This window comes from Cryptomeria japonica, chromosome 10 (genome assembly GCF_030272615.1).
Source record: "Cryptomeria japonica chromosome 10, Sugi_1.0, whole genome shotgun sequence".
NCBI lineage: Eukaryota > Viridiplantae > Streptophyta > Pinopsida > Cupressales > Cupressaceae > Cryptomeria > Cryptomeria japonica.
In genome coordinates, this window is record NC_081414.1 from 410,836,932 (window position 1) to 410,853,878 (window position 16,947).

Below are 16,947 nucleotides of genomic sequence, written 5' to 3' on the forward strand. Positions count from 1 at the left end.
TTGAGCTTAGATGTAAATCAAATTGCTTTCAATAAAAGAGGCAAGTTGTGTTGAGACTTTGTGCCAATTCAAGTTGTTATGTGACAACAAATTGCTTTCAATAAAAGAGGCAAGTTGTGTTGAGACTTTGTGCCAATTCAAGTTGTTATGTGACAACATTTTCTGAAGTTGATTCTGAGTTTTGTTCTATTGTTCAAGAGGGATTTAAATTCAATCTTGCAGACTTTGAACTGCTAATTGTATTTAAAGTTATATGTTTGGTTTTCAGATTTGGTCTTGCAGACTTTGAGCTTCTTATCATATTTGAAGCTAGTGTGGAAAGCTCAAGTGGGAAGATAGCTTGTAGACTTTATGTTGCTTCTATTTTTAAGACTTGTGCATATAAGGTGAAGTGCATCATGTTGTTAGACTTTGAGCTGCTACATACTGTGCTTAGTTAGCAGAAAATCATCTAAAAAGGTTGATAGGAGAACAGATAGTTGACGACTTTGAGCTTTCTTTTTGTTTTCCTGTCCCGGGGAAGTGACGGAGGTCTTTGTGCTTTCATGGAAACTTTGCTTCCCTTTATGTTCCAAATCCTACAAAAAAGTCTCATTTCTATATTTGTTATTATTTATTTCCAATTGCTATTACTTTTCTGTGAAGAGAAAAGAGTATAGTTTTTCTTGAAAGAAGAAGGACTGTCTATACAATTATGTCGGTGTGACTGGGAGACCGAACTTGTCGAGGAATGCGTCCTTTAGCAGTTCCTATGACGTGATGGATCCTATAGGTAAGTGAATGAACCAAGCAAGTGCCTCATCTCCCAAGGAGTAGGGGAAGAGTCTGCATGCTACATCTCCATATCAGATCGATCCATTCCTTAAATGATCCTCAAATAACTTGATGCGATCCTCTGCAATCTGCTTTGGATCTTTAGCATGATACTTGGCACAAAAATTCTTTGGGTTCTTTGGCATATCGTTATAATTTGCAAACTGTAGTGGAGATGGATTATTGACCATCCACGTCACACCATTTGGTGGAGGGGGAGTGGGAGGTGGATTATGAGACATTGTGCTTTCACTTGGTTGAGAACTTGATTGGGTACTTGACTGACTAGCTACTTGCACAACCAGCTGAACTATGGTAACTTGACTAGTCCCTTGATCTTGACCCGCCCCTTGGTCTTGGTCTTGATACTGATGTGGCGGAGTTGTGAACAATCCCAAGATGTCTTCACCACTGGGTATGTCTTGGTTGGACGAAGTATCTCTCTTTCCACGTCTAGGCTTAGGGCTATATCTCAATTCCTGATAATCTCTTTCCCCTGGAGTAGATCTTAGAATTCTTTGAAAACTTTCTGGTGAGAACGAGTTAATGCGCTCCAGCGTGTAGTCTTAAATTTCTTCAAGGGTATGGGGGAGGAAGCGGAAACCTCTAATCAAGGAGTGCTCTTTCAATAGCAATGCCAATCTCAATAACCTTCTCTTTTTCTTCGTCTAAGACAAAATGCACTTCAATATACTTGTCGTCAGTTCTTCTTTCACTCCAAGCAAGATCTTTTAATCCTGAAATAATGTCCTAATGGTTGTCGTATCCTAAATTTAGTTGTAGCACTGGAAATAGACCTCTATGTAGTAGCACCATTGTGATTCATAATAGATTGATTTCATTGATTGGTTGCTCTAGAAATAACGACTGTTGGAGGTTGTCTTCCCAATTCTTCTTCCTTGTCAATGACATTCCTCACTTGTCTAAATTCAGCCGCACTACTTTGATTTCTCCAGGCAAGAGTGTTAAACTGTGAAATGATGTCTTCTTGTTCACCCAAAAGTAACTCTTCTTCTATCAAAACCATATAATCTGAAACGCTATTATTTTGCTCAATGCCCTCCTTCTAGCACCAATTTTGTTAATGGTGTTTTTATGCACAATCGAACACAAAATAAAGTATTGAATACTCTATCCTCTCTTGAACAAACACTTCTCAAATGCTGAAGATTAGCAAAAAAGGATAACTTGAGATGACTCCAAGGTTCTCGATGTCGGGTCTTGACGTGTTGGATAGCTTCAATGCTATGACGTGATTTGTTGTACCTGCGAGGGGACCTACATAAAAATTTGATTCAAGCTTAATGGTATGACGTTCTTCGAATGATATTGTGATTTTGCTCTCTTCTACTTCTACTAATCTTTGATAAGAAAAAATGAAAAAAAGGAGTAAGGTTTAGAAATGATATACTAATGCTAGGAGTGTAAGATAATGGACAATCTCAAGTGAGCTCAACAAAGATTTGCTTCGACATATAGTTCTCCACAATGCTAGTGCAATTTTCTAGGGATAGCTTGCTGATTTTCAAATCACTATCACAAGCATAGATACCTTCAAGATGAAGCATATCAATGATGGAATAGCAATTGAAGTTAAGCTTTTGCTAAAATGGATTTTGTTGACTACATGGGGCACTTTACCAACGGCAAGGTGTTAGTAATATGGATAACGAGCTTCACTTTCAATCATGCACATGCATCTTTCACTCATCTAAAATTCTTAAAGCAAATTCTATTCTAATTTTTCTTTTCTTTTAAATATTAGCTCTCATAAAAGGATGAAGAAACAAGCAAATGCTCCAAAACTCAATAAGTCACGAACACTTCAATGATTTTATTAACTTTTGTAGCATCGAGCAACAATTCTTCATAACTCTTCTAATCGATCCTTACAAATGAAATGAGTTCAGTTTATATAGAGCTCCCAATTACAATGAATGGCCAAGATTAAACTAAAATTGAGGGTCGAGATCTTGCCACCTAAACCCTAATTAGGGTTTGTAACAACCAAAATACCTAATTATTGCAAAATATTAAATGCCAACCAATGGGAATGTGACATCCATTTGACACAAAATATGAGGAAAAATCCTCCAATAGGAAAATTTGATGCCACATAGGATCATAAAAAACTATCTTCTAGAATCTTGTTGCCCTTATCCTTTTCCCTTATGGCAAATTCAACGAATCTAGACGTTATTGATTCAATCTTAGTTATTGGAACTACAGGGAAGTTCTTCAATTGTTCTTCCAAGTAGCTGACCTCATCCAAGCTTGAGACGAACGTTGCTTCCCAATCTAGCCTGAAATCTCATCTTTTTGGCGAGTACAGCGAATGAGTGAATAGTCTTCACCCACTCAGTTAGCTGATCGGCATCAATATCAATTCCTTCACTCTTCTCCTTCTTAAGAGTGATCTCGGCTACTTCCAAGATCTTGTTATGTATTAAATTGATAGCCTAGTCCACTTGAATGCATCCTCCACTAATATCTTTGAATATGAGTCTTCTCATGCAAAGCAAATTACACCACTGTTGAAAATCAGGTGACTGTCCTTCTCTCAATATCCATTCATTCACCAATGTTTGTCTTGGTGCATTCTTCATTACTTGCAATATGGGTATCGTGAAATCTTTAGTGTATACAAAGGTATCATATGTCACCATGAGTGTTTGAGTTCTTTCGAGGATTGCCATAGCTCTTTCAAATATTCCTACTAACTCCTTATGAATGCATTTGCCCTCTTGAAAGTTTTGTTGATCCAAGCATACATTAGTTGTGTCGATGCCTTCATCTTTTCAAAATCATCAAGTAAGCTTGGAGGAGGCAATGGTGGTGGAGTGGCCAAAGGATTATGTTGTCTTAGCGGTATCTTGAACTGATAAAGATGACTTCTCAATACACTATTTTCCTTTTCTTAACTTCTTATTCTTCTCCACCTCCAACTTGAGCATATCATGAACTGTCTTCATGGTGTCATTCATATCTTCCAATGCTTGATTAGTGATGGGAGGACCTAGGTCGATAGTCTCCAAATCATATTCTTCTGTTGTGATCTCACCTTCAGGCTTATCTACTCTCGGAGTGGCAATCCGAATTATCCAAGATCCTTCACCATCTCTCTACCCTCAAGCATCACTATCATTCTCATGCTTGTATCATAGTGCCTAGCGCACTCGACGATCAATTCAATGCACTGCATTGCTGGAGGGAAGCCTGCCGCTGGTATTATTCCACTCTCGATCATCTTCTTAGAATACCCAGAAAGCTTGATGGTGTAAAGCGATCCTTGGAATTTCTTCATGTTGAATTGACCTAGGTTGATATCCCCTACATTGCTCCAAAAATGAAACAATCCTAGATTCCATTGCATCTGCCTTTAAGTCCTCCTTGATGAGAGTTTGTCATGCTCCGACCATGCCCTACCTGTGAGAGTTGTCTAAGTTAGCCTTGTGGTATAATATGAATGCTTGCAAAGTAAAATCAATAACCTAAGATGAGAATTTCAATATCTAAAACCCTTGGGCTCATATACAAAACCCTATTTTGTAAAATTTAAACATAATCATCTAATCAATAAATTATGTCTTAGAACACAGTTAGATGATTGAAATGCTTTGAAGTAAAGCCTCCTATACTGAAAATCTCATAGAAGCAGTAAGCAATAAGCTGGATCAGTCTTAAACAAAGTCTGATTCTGTGTAAAAATCATTAAATGAGCCCTATTCCAGACCTGTGAATTGTTTTAAAACAGCTTAGGAACTTCAATTTGGTTGTTTCTTTGACAAAATTGCCCTTCTAACTGAATACACCTGAGGTCAATTGCTGGAGTTTGCAAGGTTACTGATATGAATTGGATACTTATGCTTCCAGAATTCGCAGATTCAAAAGTTCGCTTGCTGTAGGTAATGATCAGGTTTGTTGTCTTCTCAGTCCTTGTCAAAATCACCCTTCAATCCAATTGAATTCACCGTGGTTAACAATGATAACCTTGGAAATACTTGATCAGAATTAAATCGCACTCCTTGGAGACGAATTCACTGTGAAAAATGATCAATGCAGATGACTTCACCCTGTCTTTGATTAAAATCACTTTGCTTCAGGATGAATTTGTTGTATCAGATCAATGGCTTCAATGAGAAATCACTTTAGTTCGATCAAATGAAATGATCAAGCTAACCTTTAAAGGCATTTGAATGGGTGTCATAACTCATCACAAGGCCAACCTCATTAAATGTTTTGCAATAAGACTAAAGGCCGACTTGGGTTTCTAAATTCAAATTTAAATCAGACGTTTTTTTTTCTTCAAGTTGTGGGTCCCATGCAAACATAATTTCTTAAAGCGCTGATCTTAGAAGGCAAAAGTTGAGCGCTGATCCTTAGCGTGCACATCTTGGGGATCAAAGGAAATAACTAAAACCTTAAGGTGCACATCTAACCTAGCAAAGCAAATCACTTGATTCCTTAAGGCGCGCATCTGACCTAGCAAAGGAAATCACTTGATTCCTTAAGCCGCACATCTGACGTAGCAATGACCGAGCCTAAAAGCTTAGGGCACACATTTGAGAGGGCAAAGGAAATCATCAAACCTTAAAGCGCACTTTGAAGAAGGCAAAGGAATTCGTTGCACTCCTTAAGGCGCACATTCTGCATAGCGAACAAAGTAGTGCAATCCTTAAGGCGCACATCTTGGAGGACAAAGGAAGTGCCTTTTCATTGCAATCGTTTAGCTTGCTGATCTTGTTCAGCGAATAAGATCCTTAAGTCGCTGAGTGAGGAGGTCAAAGGAAATGGCTAAAAGACCTTAAGTTATTGAATTGACTATATACTTGAAGTAACCAATTTCCTCCACTTGATATCACTTGATCTTATCTTTGTCAAACAATGATGATTTTCGTTCAAAAGTGTTGTTATGCAAGACTAAGGCAAGGAAGCATCTAAAATGCTTAAGGTGCACATTCAAGGTAGCAATGACAGAGTGTGGATGCTTAAGGTGCACATTTGAGAAGTCAATGACTGAGCTCCAAAGTGCAAACATAGAATGTTGATCCTCCAAAAGCGACTTGTCTTAACCAAATTTGAGTCCAATTTCTATCAAAACCAATGAAGTGATGTGAATTCCTAACCCTTTGAAATGCCAACTATGAGATCAACTCAAAAACTACATAATGCCCAAAGGATCATTCTAACAATCTAACCTAACAAACACCTAAAACTACAAACAAAAAGGGGTCCCCATTTGCGATGAGGCGATGTGTGAAATGGTAACAAGACCTCCCAAAGATCTCGAAGGTCAATGAAGTTTTCTGCCAACAGCCTTGGGAGTCTTCAAAGAAGGTGGTCGACCGCATCATTCACTGTCAAGTCGTCATGGATGACACTCTCAAGGACCTTTCGTTGGAGAGCCCCCCTTTGAACATACTGATTGACGGATACTTCCCACAAGTATACCAGATCCTATGTCAATCTGCCCTCGATTGTGTCTTCCTCTTCTTCAATAGTTTCCGATACTTATTGGTCAAACAATTAGCCCATTACATTGCCAAACTACTTGTCACCATGTTGCTTCTCTATGGTTTAGATCTCCAAGTTTCGTATTGGCAACGACACAAAATGTTTACTCACGTAGGCCTGTAGGGAACTAGTTAAGATTATGCAAAGTAAACAGAATTAGAAATCATATTATACAGCAACGCAACATAACAATATCAAATACGAGAATATGGCTAGAAAGATATATCATTTATTGCCGGAATGTAATGTGTACATAAGCATAACTAGTTTTCGAGGCAACAATGGAGTACATATATGGCGGTTGGTTAAGATTGCCAACCGTTAGGAACCACCAACAACTACTTAGAAACAAATGTCATTACATGGCAATTATAACATTATTTATTAACTAACAACAATTTATTTATGAACTACGGCAAAACTGCCGACTACACCTTGCCAATGACATATAACAACAATACAACGCTGGAAAACCTGCTATAAAGTTTGATGAAACTCCTCCAATGTCACTTCAATGGCACTTCAATCCTTATCCAACCCACTGAAAATCACTCCCATCTCACTGAAAATCAATCCCACCCTTGTAAATAGAGAGTTTTGAATAAAGAATGAAAGCAATAAGCAACCAAAACACAATTGTGTCCTTCCAAGGAATGGAGCGCCTCCTTTTTCTTTTGAATTTGATCCAATGGCCACACAAACCACACCTAAACAATCCCAATAATGCTTTTTTTTCATTTTGCTAAATATTTGCAAACTCTTGTAGGATCATGTAATCCTATATTCATTGTCCCTTTGTTGTGTTTTATTAACTTTGGGTGTAACCATGAGCTCAGCCATGCTTCATGAAAGGCCTACCTTGTTTAGTTTTTCAACTTTTGACACACTTCTTGGACTAAGGCACAATTTAGATATATTCACCCATTTTATGTTTTAGCAATTTTTTAGCACCATAATAGAGAGACTCTAGCTTATTGAAGCCCTACCTGCTTTAAGATTTTACTAACTTTTGACCAAACAACAGAAAGATGCACAATTTGCTTTATTTGCCCATTTTTGTGTTTTGGTAAAATTTGACACTGCTATGAAGAGGCACATGCTTCAGAAAGGAGATGTATGTTTTCACTTAAAAGTTGATATTGAATGCCTCTATGGTAGAACATGCCTTCACCAAGGAGGCATCACTTTGGCACTTAAGCCACATTTTTGGCAGTCTAGAAACATGCATCATCATTTGCAAACGATTTATCATGCCCTGGATAATTTTCAACATAGCTTTTGTGTCCGAGTTCCAATTTTTGTCTTGTTTGATGCCTATGAAAGTGCTTATCATTGGCTACAAAATGACACTAATTAGAGTTCATAAACACACCAAGCATGAACATGGGAGACAAATATTCCTCAATAACCCACTAGATGGGAAAAGACAATGTTCCCACGTGAAAAAACACTCAACGGGAAAAAAATTAGTCAGGGTATAGCACATGTTTCATGTCTCAATTATAGTATTCCTGTGTACCCATGTTATTTGGGCCTAACCCTACAATATCTAACCTGCCTACCCATGTTTTGGGAGTTCACACATGCCACAAACCCATAGCATACATACCCCTGTACCCTTGCATAAATGTAACAATTAGAAAATTCTAGGTTAAGTATATTTTATTTCAAAACATTGATGGATGGGGCCATGTTGATAGTTTATAAGACTTGATGCCTACATCTGGAGACTATGGACAATTGTGGAAAAACAGATAAAGTGTTTGAGATCAACCACCATGAAAACAGGGATGTGGTTTAGTAATGTGTAGGTGGTAAGGTAATGAAGAATAAATTCATTTGCAGGGATGAGTTGCATTGCAATGAAACCCTGAACAACCATGTTAGAAACAATAGGAAGGAAAACAGCTGGAAAGAAACAGCAGAATGTTGCAAGATGAAGACGGTGACGACAAACCGACAAGATAGACTGAAACAATAAACAAAACTACAGTCAGCGGTTTAGGCGAGGAGAAAGCATGTGTTTGAAGAAATTGGATGCATATAAAATGCAAGATTGGAAGGAAACATGAAAAAAAAGGCATAATATGATGACCTGAATTCTACCTATTGAAACATATCAATTCGTTTAGTGTATCATAAAAAGAATGCGTGTATATAAGTTATAAATATGCGTACATGACTATGGATCGTGACTTTATGTAACTATTATTTACTAATTGTCATATGTTATTATTCATCAATTGGTTATACAAAGTAAATTTCATCATTATATGGAATGTTTTGTGCTTTTGAAAGCTCTTTTTGCAACCCAATAGCTCCTATCCCCAAATAATGTTGCCAATTTTCATTAAAATGAAGTTACTTTCCATTATACTTGGCCTATACTATAACTTTTCCATTATTTCCCTTGTCTCTTGTATCTTAAATACTGAACATGAATAAAATGCATAATAGTTTTTCCTAGCTTCTTGCAGCAAACATGAATCAATAAGCATGTTGATATTTTTGTGTCTATGTGGACATGTGAAAGAAACAAAATTCACCTTAGCTACAACAAGCAAGCCACTTGTTCCTTTATCCAACCTATGCACAATTCCTGGTCGCACTATGGACTCAGAATTCATAGATGATAAAGTTGAGTGTCGATCATCACAATCTAGAGGATGGATCTGAAGCTCTGTATCACCATCTTCTTCAACTTCATCTGCATTAGGCTCACTTGAGCATCCTGCTGATGGAAGCCCACAATGATGAAGGATTCCATTAACAAGTGTGCCATGAGCATTACCAGGAGCTGGATGAACAACCTGTAAGTCATCATATACAAGGATAAGATGCTAATACTGCTCAGTTTTCATGACGCTAAAGAAACAAAATAAACATATAATCCATGCTAACTTATTTGGTGAGCATTCCTATTGAACATGAAGAAGATAAAATGACTAAGTATTAAAAATAAAGATACATGAATCTCCCCATAACTAAAGAGTCGACATCTTCATGGCTAAATATTAGAACCAAAAATACATGAATCAAAGTTCAAAACACAACTAAATTCTGTAATATTTTTAGAAACTACTATTTTACAAAAAGCACATCTTTTCCCAATACATCTATGCTTAAGATTTGAGTACACTAACAAAAAATAATTGTATTTGATTTCATTCTGCATATATATGACATCCAAGAAGTGAGGTGGGTATAATCTAGCATTGTTTTCAAAAAGCAAGCAAAAACAGAAATTGAACATACCTCAAAGAAATGTATTGTGAAAGGAAAAGAAATCAAAACTTTTGCTATGTTTTGTATCCATGCAAAATTTTGCAGAAGTGTCAAGTTCAAAGCTAACATTGTTGTTTCCCAACTACAATTCGTGTTTCAGGTCTTGTCTATTTTGCTTTATCTTATCGCCCTTCATTCTTATTAGCCTTTGCAGCATTGTGAAATAGAGACTCATGAAAACATTCATCGTGGAGGAAGAAATAAGTTTTTAAGCAAAGAAGTTTCTTAAGATTGAGATCAAGAGTGCACTTGGATACAAACAAGTGAGAATCAGAAATAGCACTTAGAGGTACACATCTCATATAGACAGGCATACTTTAATGGGTAATTTGATTCAAATTTCAAAAGACAATGTATAGGTGTGCAGTTGGGCAGAAGGGTGCCTCTCATCAAAGACCCAAATTTCACTTTCAAATCCAAATTTAAAATCTAAACTCAAGGTTAAATACCTTTACTTTACAAGGGCAACCATGTAGTAGAAAACACACTCATAAGTGTAAAATTGAAATTACAATACAAGTGCATATGCATAGGCATAGAGCACACCTTATACACAAGTCAAATTCAAAAGTTTAAGAATCAAACAAGGCTATTGATAGTCGGGCACCTGGAACAGCGTCATGCACCTCACAATGAAGAACCTGAAGTTTTGGGCATGATCAAGGATGCCTCTAAAAGGATTCAACATGTTTGATAACAGGAGATATGTCAAAATACACTTGCATTTCCAAGTATGTTGTGCATGCTTGAAAGAGGAAAGTAAATTTCAATATGGAAGTTTGAAGGAAAAACATGTTGGAACTGTCCAGTGTTTCCCCTTGGGATTTGTGACATGGTTTAACAGCCTCCTATGAGATCCTTAACTAGGATGGTAGCCATTTCTTGAACAGTTGCACCTTTTGGGAAAAACTGCCAGCCAAACTTCCTACAAGAGGTATCAGAGCAGGGTCGGAGGTTTGAAACCCCTCGAGTAACACTGAAAGGGAGATTGTTGAAACGTGTCTAAAGTCACCCCTCACAATTTGTGACATGGTTTAACAACCTCTTGTGAGATCCTCAACTGGGATGGTAGTGGTTTCTTGAATAGGTGAGCCTTTTGGGAAAAACAGCCAGCTCAACTCCCCACAAAACAAAGGGATGTATACAAGCACATACCTAGGAGTGACACATGAACCTGATAGAGAATGATTCGTTATTTTTGAAATCTAAGGCATTGTAAGGTGCATGTAGCAGGGACTAGTGTGCATTTCAAAATGCAAGTGTACTTCTCAAAAGATTAAAATATCAAATGCTTGTATATAGCCACGCATGGAGATAAGTGTGCAAAATGCAAATATATAGAATAATTTAAATAGAAGTTGGCTAATATGTTATAGGGTGTGCATGGCATAGGGAGGGATGCAACTCATAAAGCTAGTTTTATTTCAAGGTGCATAGGATAAAGACAGATGACTTGACATACAACTTTGAAAATTCTTCATTAATAGATAATGTAATTTGCCTATATCCAGCTAACTCAGCCCAAATAAGTCAAATCTTCTATTTATAAAGGGTTGCCACTTCAACAAGGCATATGACTTTTCAAAATTCAATTAAATGCTCCTCTAAATATAAAAACAGTCCCAAATAAGATTCAATCCCTAGTTCACTGATTTGTCCTCTGAGAAAAAGCAGGCACTCATATTTTTAAAGGATCAGCTATTTATAAACAAAGGAGTCACCTTGTTTTGGAAGCAAATTTGTGCTTAATTTAGCCTTCTCTTCATCATCTTCTGTAGCAGCTGGTGCTTAGCAATATAGCTGCAGTATTTTCTTAAATTCAAGTAGATTTAACAGCAGGTACAGCAGGTATGACCGCAGTATCTTCTTTGTTTTTGCAGTGTATACAGTCATAACAGCAGTTATAGGAGATCAATTTTGAAGAAAAATAGTCCTCATGTTGGATATATCAGACATATGAACCTCAGATCTTCCTTGAATTCTTCCATTTTGCTCTCAAATATCTGCAAAATCAAGTTGAAATCAATCTAAAAGGGTCAGATATTGCCATAACAGCAGTGAAGGACATTCAAAAGAAGAGATCAGTGATTTCATACTCACAAGATGCAACACTCTTCTCTTTCCTTGGAAGTGTCTTCCATCCTAATGCATAAATATCCCAAGGTAGGGGGGACTGATTTATGTCATGTTTTCCCAGAAGGATCCAATCTCAAGAAGACGATAAAATATGTAAGTAAGGTGGCCAAATTGTTGATGGATAGCAGCCTCATCCAAGCAGGATCATTCTCAATTACCATGCAAAGTCTAGAACTCATTCTAGCTTGTGTTAAACATTATAATCCTAAAAGAGGGAGATCTAATCAGTAAAAGGACAAATCTTAAGCAACCCCGACTTTGGACAAACCCTAATTCATTTCAAACCATCAAAGAACATCTAGGAGAAAATCATGAGGGCAATCAAGATACATTTATAGCATCATAAGAGCATCAACTAACATCAACACCCTAGGCATCACTACATGTTTGCTTGTTGTCTTTGATCATTGTACCAAATAGTTGAGTAGGTAATAGGGGTTTGATCAAAGGAGAGCAATCATAGCCTAGCAAACTCCTACACAATGTCTATTCACACCACCCCTTTGCAAGAACAGGTCACTAATATCAAAGCAAGTATATTACAAGTATTGATTCCTGCGAAGACCATTTCCATGCACAGAGTTGAAATTTGTGAGAACAATTTAGATCATCATGCACGCCTCTCAATTTCGCAAGCATAGAACCAAACCAAAATACCAAACAGGAAAATCAGTGACACAAAGATGTTTGTTTGATTTTGTAGAGTTCTAAAACATTGCTGAATCAATTGGCAACATCTATCATAGGGAATCTACATCCAATTTGAGCTAAGCATTGTTCTTTTAGTTTAAATTCTGCACATTTGTTTCAATAAAATTATCAATCCCAGGATCCCACCTCATTACAAAACTCTGGTTATCTGCTTTCTTGTGGCGAGTACAATTCTTTACCTTAGCCTATTTGAAAAGGTAATTTTTTTTTTCTTTTCAACTAAAAAGAACATAATTAAATGACATCAATAAGCTCCTCTTATAGAAATTCTCTCTCATTAGCTCCTAGATGAACTCCTCATTCGGAGATTATCTCATAAAATATCTTCTGACATTCATGTTACCTAAAGGGAGGAAACATGGTTAAGTCTAACTGGCTCACTTGCATAGCTGCCTGCAATTTCCAAATTCCTTATTGCTCAAAATAGTTAGATAACTAATACCTTTTACTTAGGGTAAACTAACTGTCTAAGTAAAGTAAAATGGTATGTACATGACTACACCAAATGTAATCTTATATTTTCATGCTACATCCAAGCACCCACCATAATATCTAAATACATTTCATATTATCATGTTACACTAAGGATATTTTTACAAAATGCAGACCCTTTGTATGATCAACTCTCACTACCTCCCTTGTGTTTTTGGAAGATGATAAAGTTATAAGAGAAACAAAATTGCAATTTGTTCTTGTAGAATTAGTTAGATTTTATGATGATGAATGGTGAAAGAACATGACATTCAAAAGACCATTTAAACCCCTTTTCTAGCATATAATGCTTTCTAGAGTTTATCTGGCACAAATTTTGCTTTACAAATTGACTTATGTTTTGGCACCTTTCGACCAGGAGAAATGTCATGTTCCCTTCTCAAAAATGAAGGACTTATTGCAGACGTATAGCCTATTTCTATCTCCCATAAGCTAAGAGGCAAAATAAGGAAATAATTTCATAATAGCATTGCAATTTGGGCGGAATCATCTTTTCCAAATGGGCAGTTTAAATGTTATTATTGACAGCCATTTAAATGAGACAATATAAGCCATGTATTACGTTATTTAAAAAGTATTTTTTAATTTAACATAGAGTGGAAAAAGTAAATTAATAAAGGGCCCAGAGAGAGGGTGCCTCTATAGGAGAGGCAAGCAACAAAGTTAGACATCCATTTTGTCATCTTTAAATTCAAATTTTCAAATTGCAAACTCTCAAGGATGAAAACCCTTGTTTGTGAAATTCTAGAGGACAAAAAACCTCTTGGCTTTGATTGTGGATTTGAGGGAAAAAACCTTTTTATCCGATTGGTGGCAATTCCATTCCAGAATTACAACTGAGCTTATTGTATCACTTATTTTCAGCTGGAACAATTTATGATTGCAAGAAAATCAGCATTGTCATTTTTTGTTGAATTTGTGGAAGTGTCAACTGCTGCACCTATTTTTGGCGATAATTACATTTTATATTTCAATATTATATTGTTTATGTTGTTGTGATTGTTAACAGCAACTCTCTACTGTTACAAATCTTTCTTTTTTTTTGTTACCCGCAGGAGGTATCCCCGCGACCCAGCCCAGCGCAAAACCTGCCTTATCTTAGTCAAGGCGGGGAGAGCTGAGGCGAGACTAATCCTTCGGGGCCACACTGAGCTCCGCAAGGGACCCAACCTGGGCGTGGCTGAGTTAACCGGGTGGGGTACCGAACAAGGCTTGAACTTGCATTGATCGTTTGTGTCTTTCAACGGCTCGACCAACCGGTCTACACCCCGGGGTTGTTACAAATCTTGGCCAGCCACACCAAATTGAAGGATTTATTCGGCTGCCATACTTGCTGGCAGCTGACCACAGCATCATTAGGCTTGCCGAACATTTATTGTTAATGCCTGTGAAAATCATTGGTGGCTGCCACTTCACAAACTTGGGCACTAAGGTCATACATATCACCCAAATTACACATATAGGATTGCATTTATTTTCCAAGCTGCCACCCCTCACAAGTCCATATCATTTACTGTTTGCATATTGAGCTGGAACAAACTTTTAAGGGTTTAATTTATAATCAGAATCTGATTTGTGATTTTTGTTCAAGGGAAAATTAGGCCTATAATGCTAATTTAATTATTGCTAGTTAAGGATTTGAATCTGATAGATTTATTTAATGATCAATGGTTTTAAGGAAATGCTATTCACTGTCATTTCTAATCAAATCTGAAGTTTATAGTTACTAGACTAATTTATCAACCAATTGTTTCTAACTTGACTTGCAAATATTTGAATTAAATTCTGAAAAGTTTATAGCTAATTACAGCAGGGTAGGGTTTAAATTATTTTGAATTTTTTTCAGTCTTCTATAATCAGAAAAATACAAAACAAAATGAATACTTTCCTAGGGTTCCTGATTGGGAACATTACAAGAAACCAGCGATCATGGAGTGTTTTGTACCACGCTTTTGTTCGTACCTCAATAATCATCAGTTTACTTATGATTTTGTACTCTTCTTGACTTGACTCACCAGCATTGCCCGGAGAGTGTGTTATCCTTATGATTTATTTTCTTATCATTAACAATTTCTATCGTTTGCTATATATTTTTCATTTGATCTAAGCAGTTCAAATATCTAATAAACTAATCTTGCCTCTTCAGATCTATATTTTAAGCCTTCGTATTCTTTGTGTTTTTCAAAGCTGGCTGGAAGTGAAAAAAGAAGACATAATATATGTGATACTATTTAACATAACATTTCTTAAAATATTCAGGAATAAGTATAATCTCAAACATGTTTCATCGCCCTAAAAGAGTTAACCAAATGACAAAAGAACAAGAGGTTCACAAAAAAGTATTTCAAATGTGCTCAGACCCTAGTAAACTTTGGAAAGCAAAATATAATAAAATTCAACAAAAGAAATCATAACTCTAAAACACAAAAATTGCAAAAATATTTTCCATGAATGAAGTCCCATCAGAAATAACACTATGAATTTTGTGGTTAACCATGCTTACACAAGGAAAACAAAACACTAGAAAAGTAACAGGACCTGAATTTGCTCAAGTATCATTATATGAGAAGTTGATAGAGCAGCTGTTGCTTGGAGCATCTATGGTGGAATGCATCCTCAAACTTTTAAAGTTAATACACAATAATAGAGACAAGATCCTGGCAACATGCAACAAATTCGTTTTACAGCAGGACAGTACTGAAAACCATGTTACAGACATTTATTTCTGAAAATAACAAGACTGGATAAGCACTCTGAGGAGTTCGACTGCATATTGGGCAAGCCACACATGAATATTATTGTAAATCTACAATCAAATTCAATAAAAAAGCACTAAAGGAATTCTAAAAATAAGAACAGCCACCCATTAGCATAAGACAGAAATATACTTCATGGAAAACAAAAGATGCTTCTCTATAGAAAAACAGATTAATGAGTCAAAGCTTTATTATGTGGTTAATGTCCAATAGCTTTCGTTTCTTAAAAGTATTACATCTTAGACCCACTGCATGAGAAGAGCATAAAATAGGCTTAAATGGATTTTAGCAATTACTGATAATCTGAAACAAATATAAACATTAGGTATAAGATGTCGATTGATATAGCCTGCTGCATTCAAGCTCTCAGCAGGAAAGAATTAGAAACAATATTAAAACAAGCTTCACATATGATCCCAATAAAGTTCCAAACTCAGATGTAGTTGAAAGTGAATCTATTCATTTCTGATAGCAAAGATGATTGTGCAAGAAATGTCCTTAATAAAAAAAATTCCATACAAATTTAAATAGTCTATTAAGAATGGCAATTTACCATATGAGCTGATTTGTTTATAACAATAACATGATCATCTTCGTAGACAATATCCAGTGGAATATCCTCTGGGTCAGCTCTCAAAGGAGGCAATGTAGAAACAGTGCAGTTAATAGTATCCCCTGCCCGAATAACATGTGAAGCCTGATACATCATAAAATAGGAATCACAAAATGTTATAAGAACCTTCAATAATCCAATAACTACTTACAATGCAGAAGAAAGGGTGTGCATTTGGATGCCTAAATCAAACCGGTTGTTTGATTAAGGGCATAAACTTTTCAAAATGCATCATTGAGACCTTGGAAACTACTAATAAAACTATCCAAGTTATGAAAACATACAATTAGACATAAAATAGTAAATTTCCTCCGCTTGAACAACACACAAAGCCTGATAATCATTCAATAAAAATCACCACATTGTCATAAGATCCTTCAATAATCTGATAGATATTTACAATGCAGAAGATACGGTGTGCACTTAAATGTCTATGTCATGATAGTTGTTTGATTAGAGGAATAGAATATTTCATATCCATCAAAACAATCTTGAGAACCAAATAAAATTATCCAGATTTTGTACCGGTGTATGGACACGTACAGTTAGACATCAAAAACAATCTTCTGGAACAACTACTTTCACATCACTTAATATAGGTACCAAAGGAAAACAGTTTCAAAGGTC

General features: G+C 36.2%; 1 protein-coding gene across 1 annotated transcript in view; it reads right to left on the reverse strand.

The window, feature by feature from the left end:
- Positions 1-16,947, reverse strand: part of LOC131038501 (RNA pseudouridine synthase 2, chloroplastic) — a 188,844-nt gene that overhangs the window by 90,001 nt on the left and 81,896 nt on the right. The window contains exons 2-3 of the mRNA XM_057970948.2: positions 16,261-16,404; positions 8,874-9,137 (exon numbers count right to left, since the gene is read on the reverse strand). Of these exons, the coding sequence (XP_057826931.2) occupies positions 8,874-9,137; positions 16,261-16,404 (408 nt within the window). The remainder of the gene's footprint in view (positions 1-8,873; positions 9,138-16,260; positions 16,405-16,947) is intronic.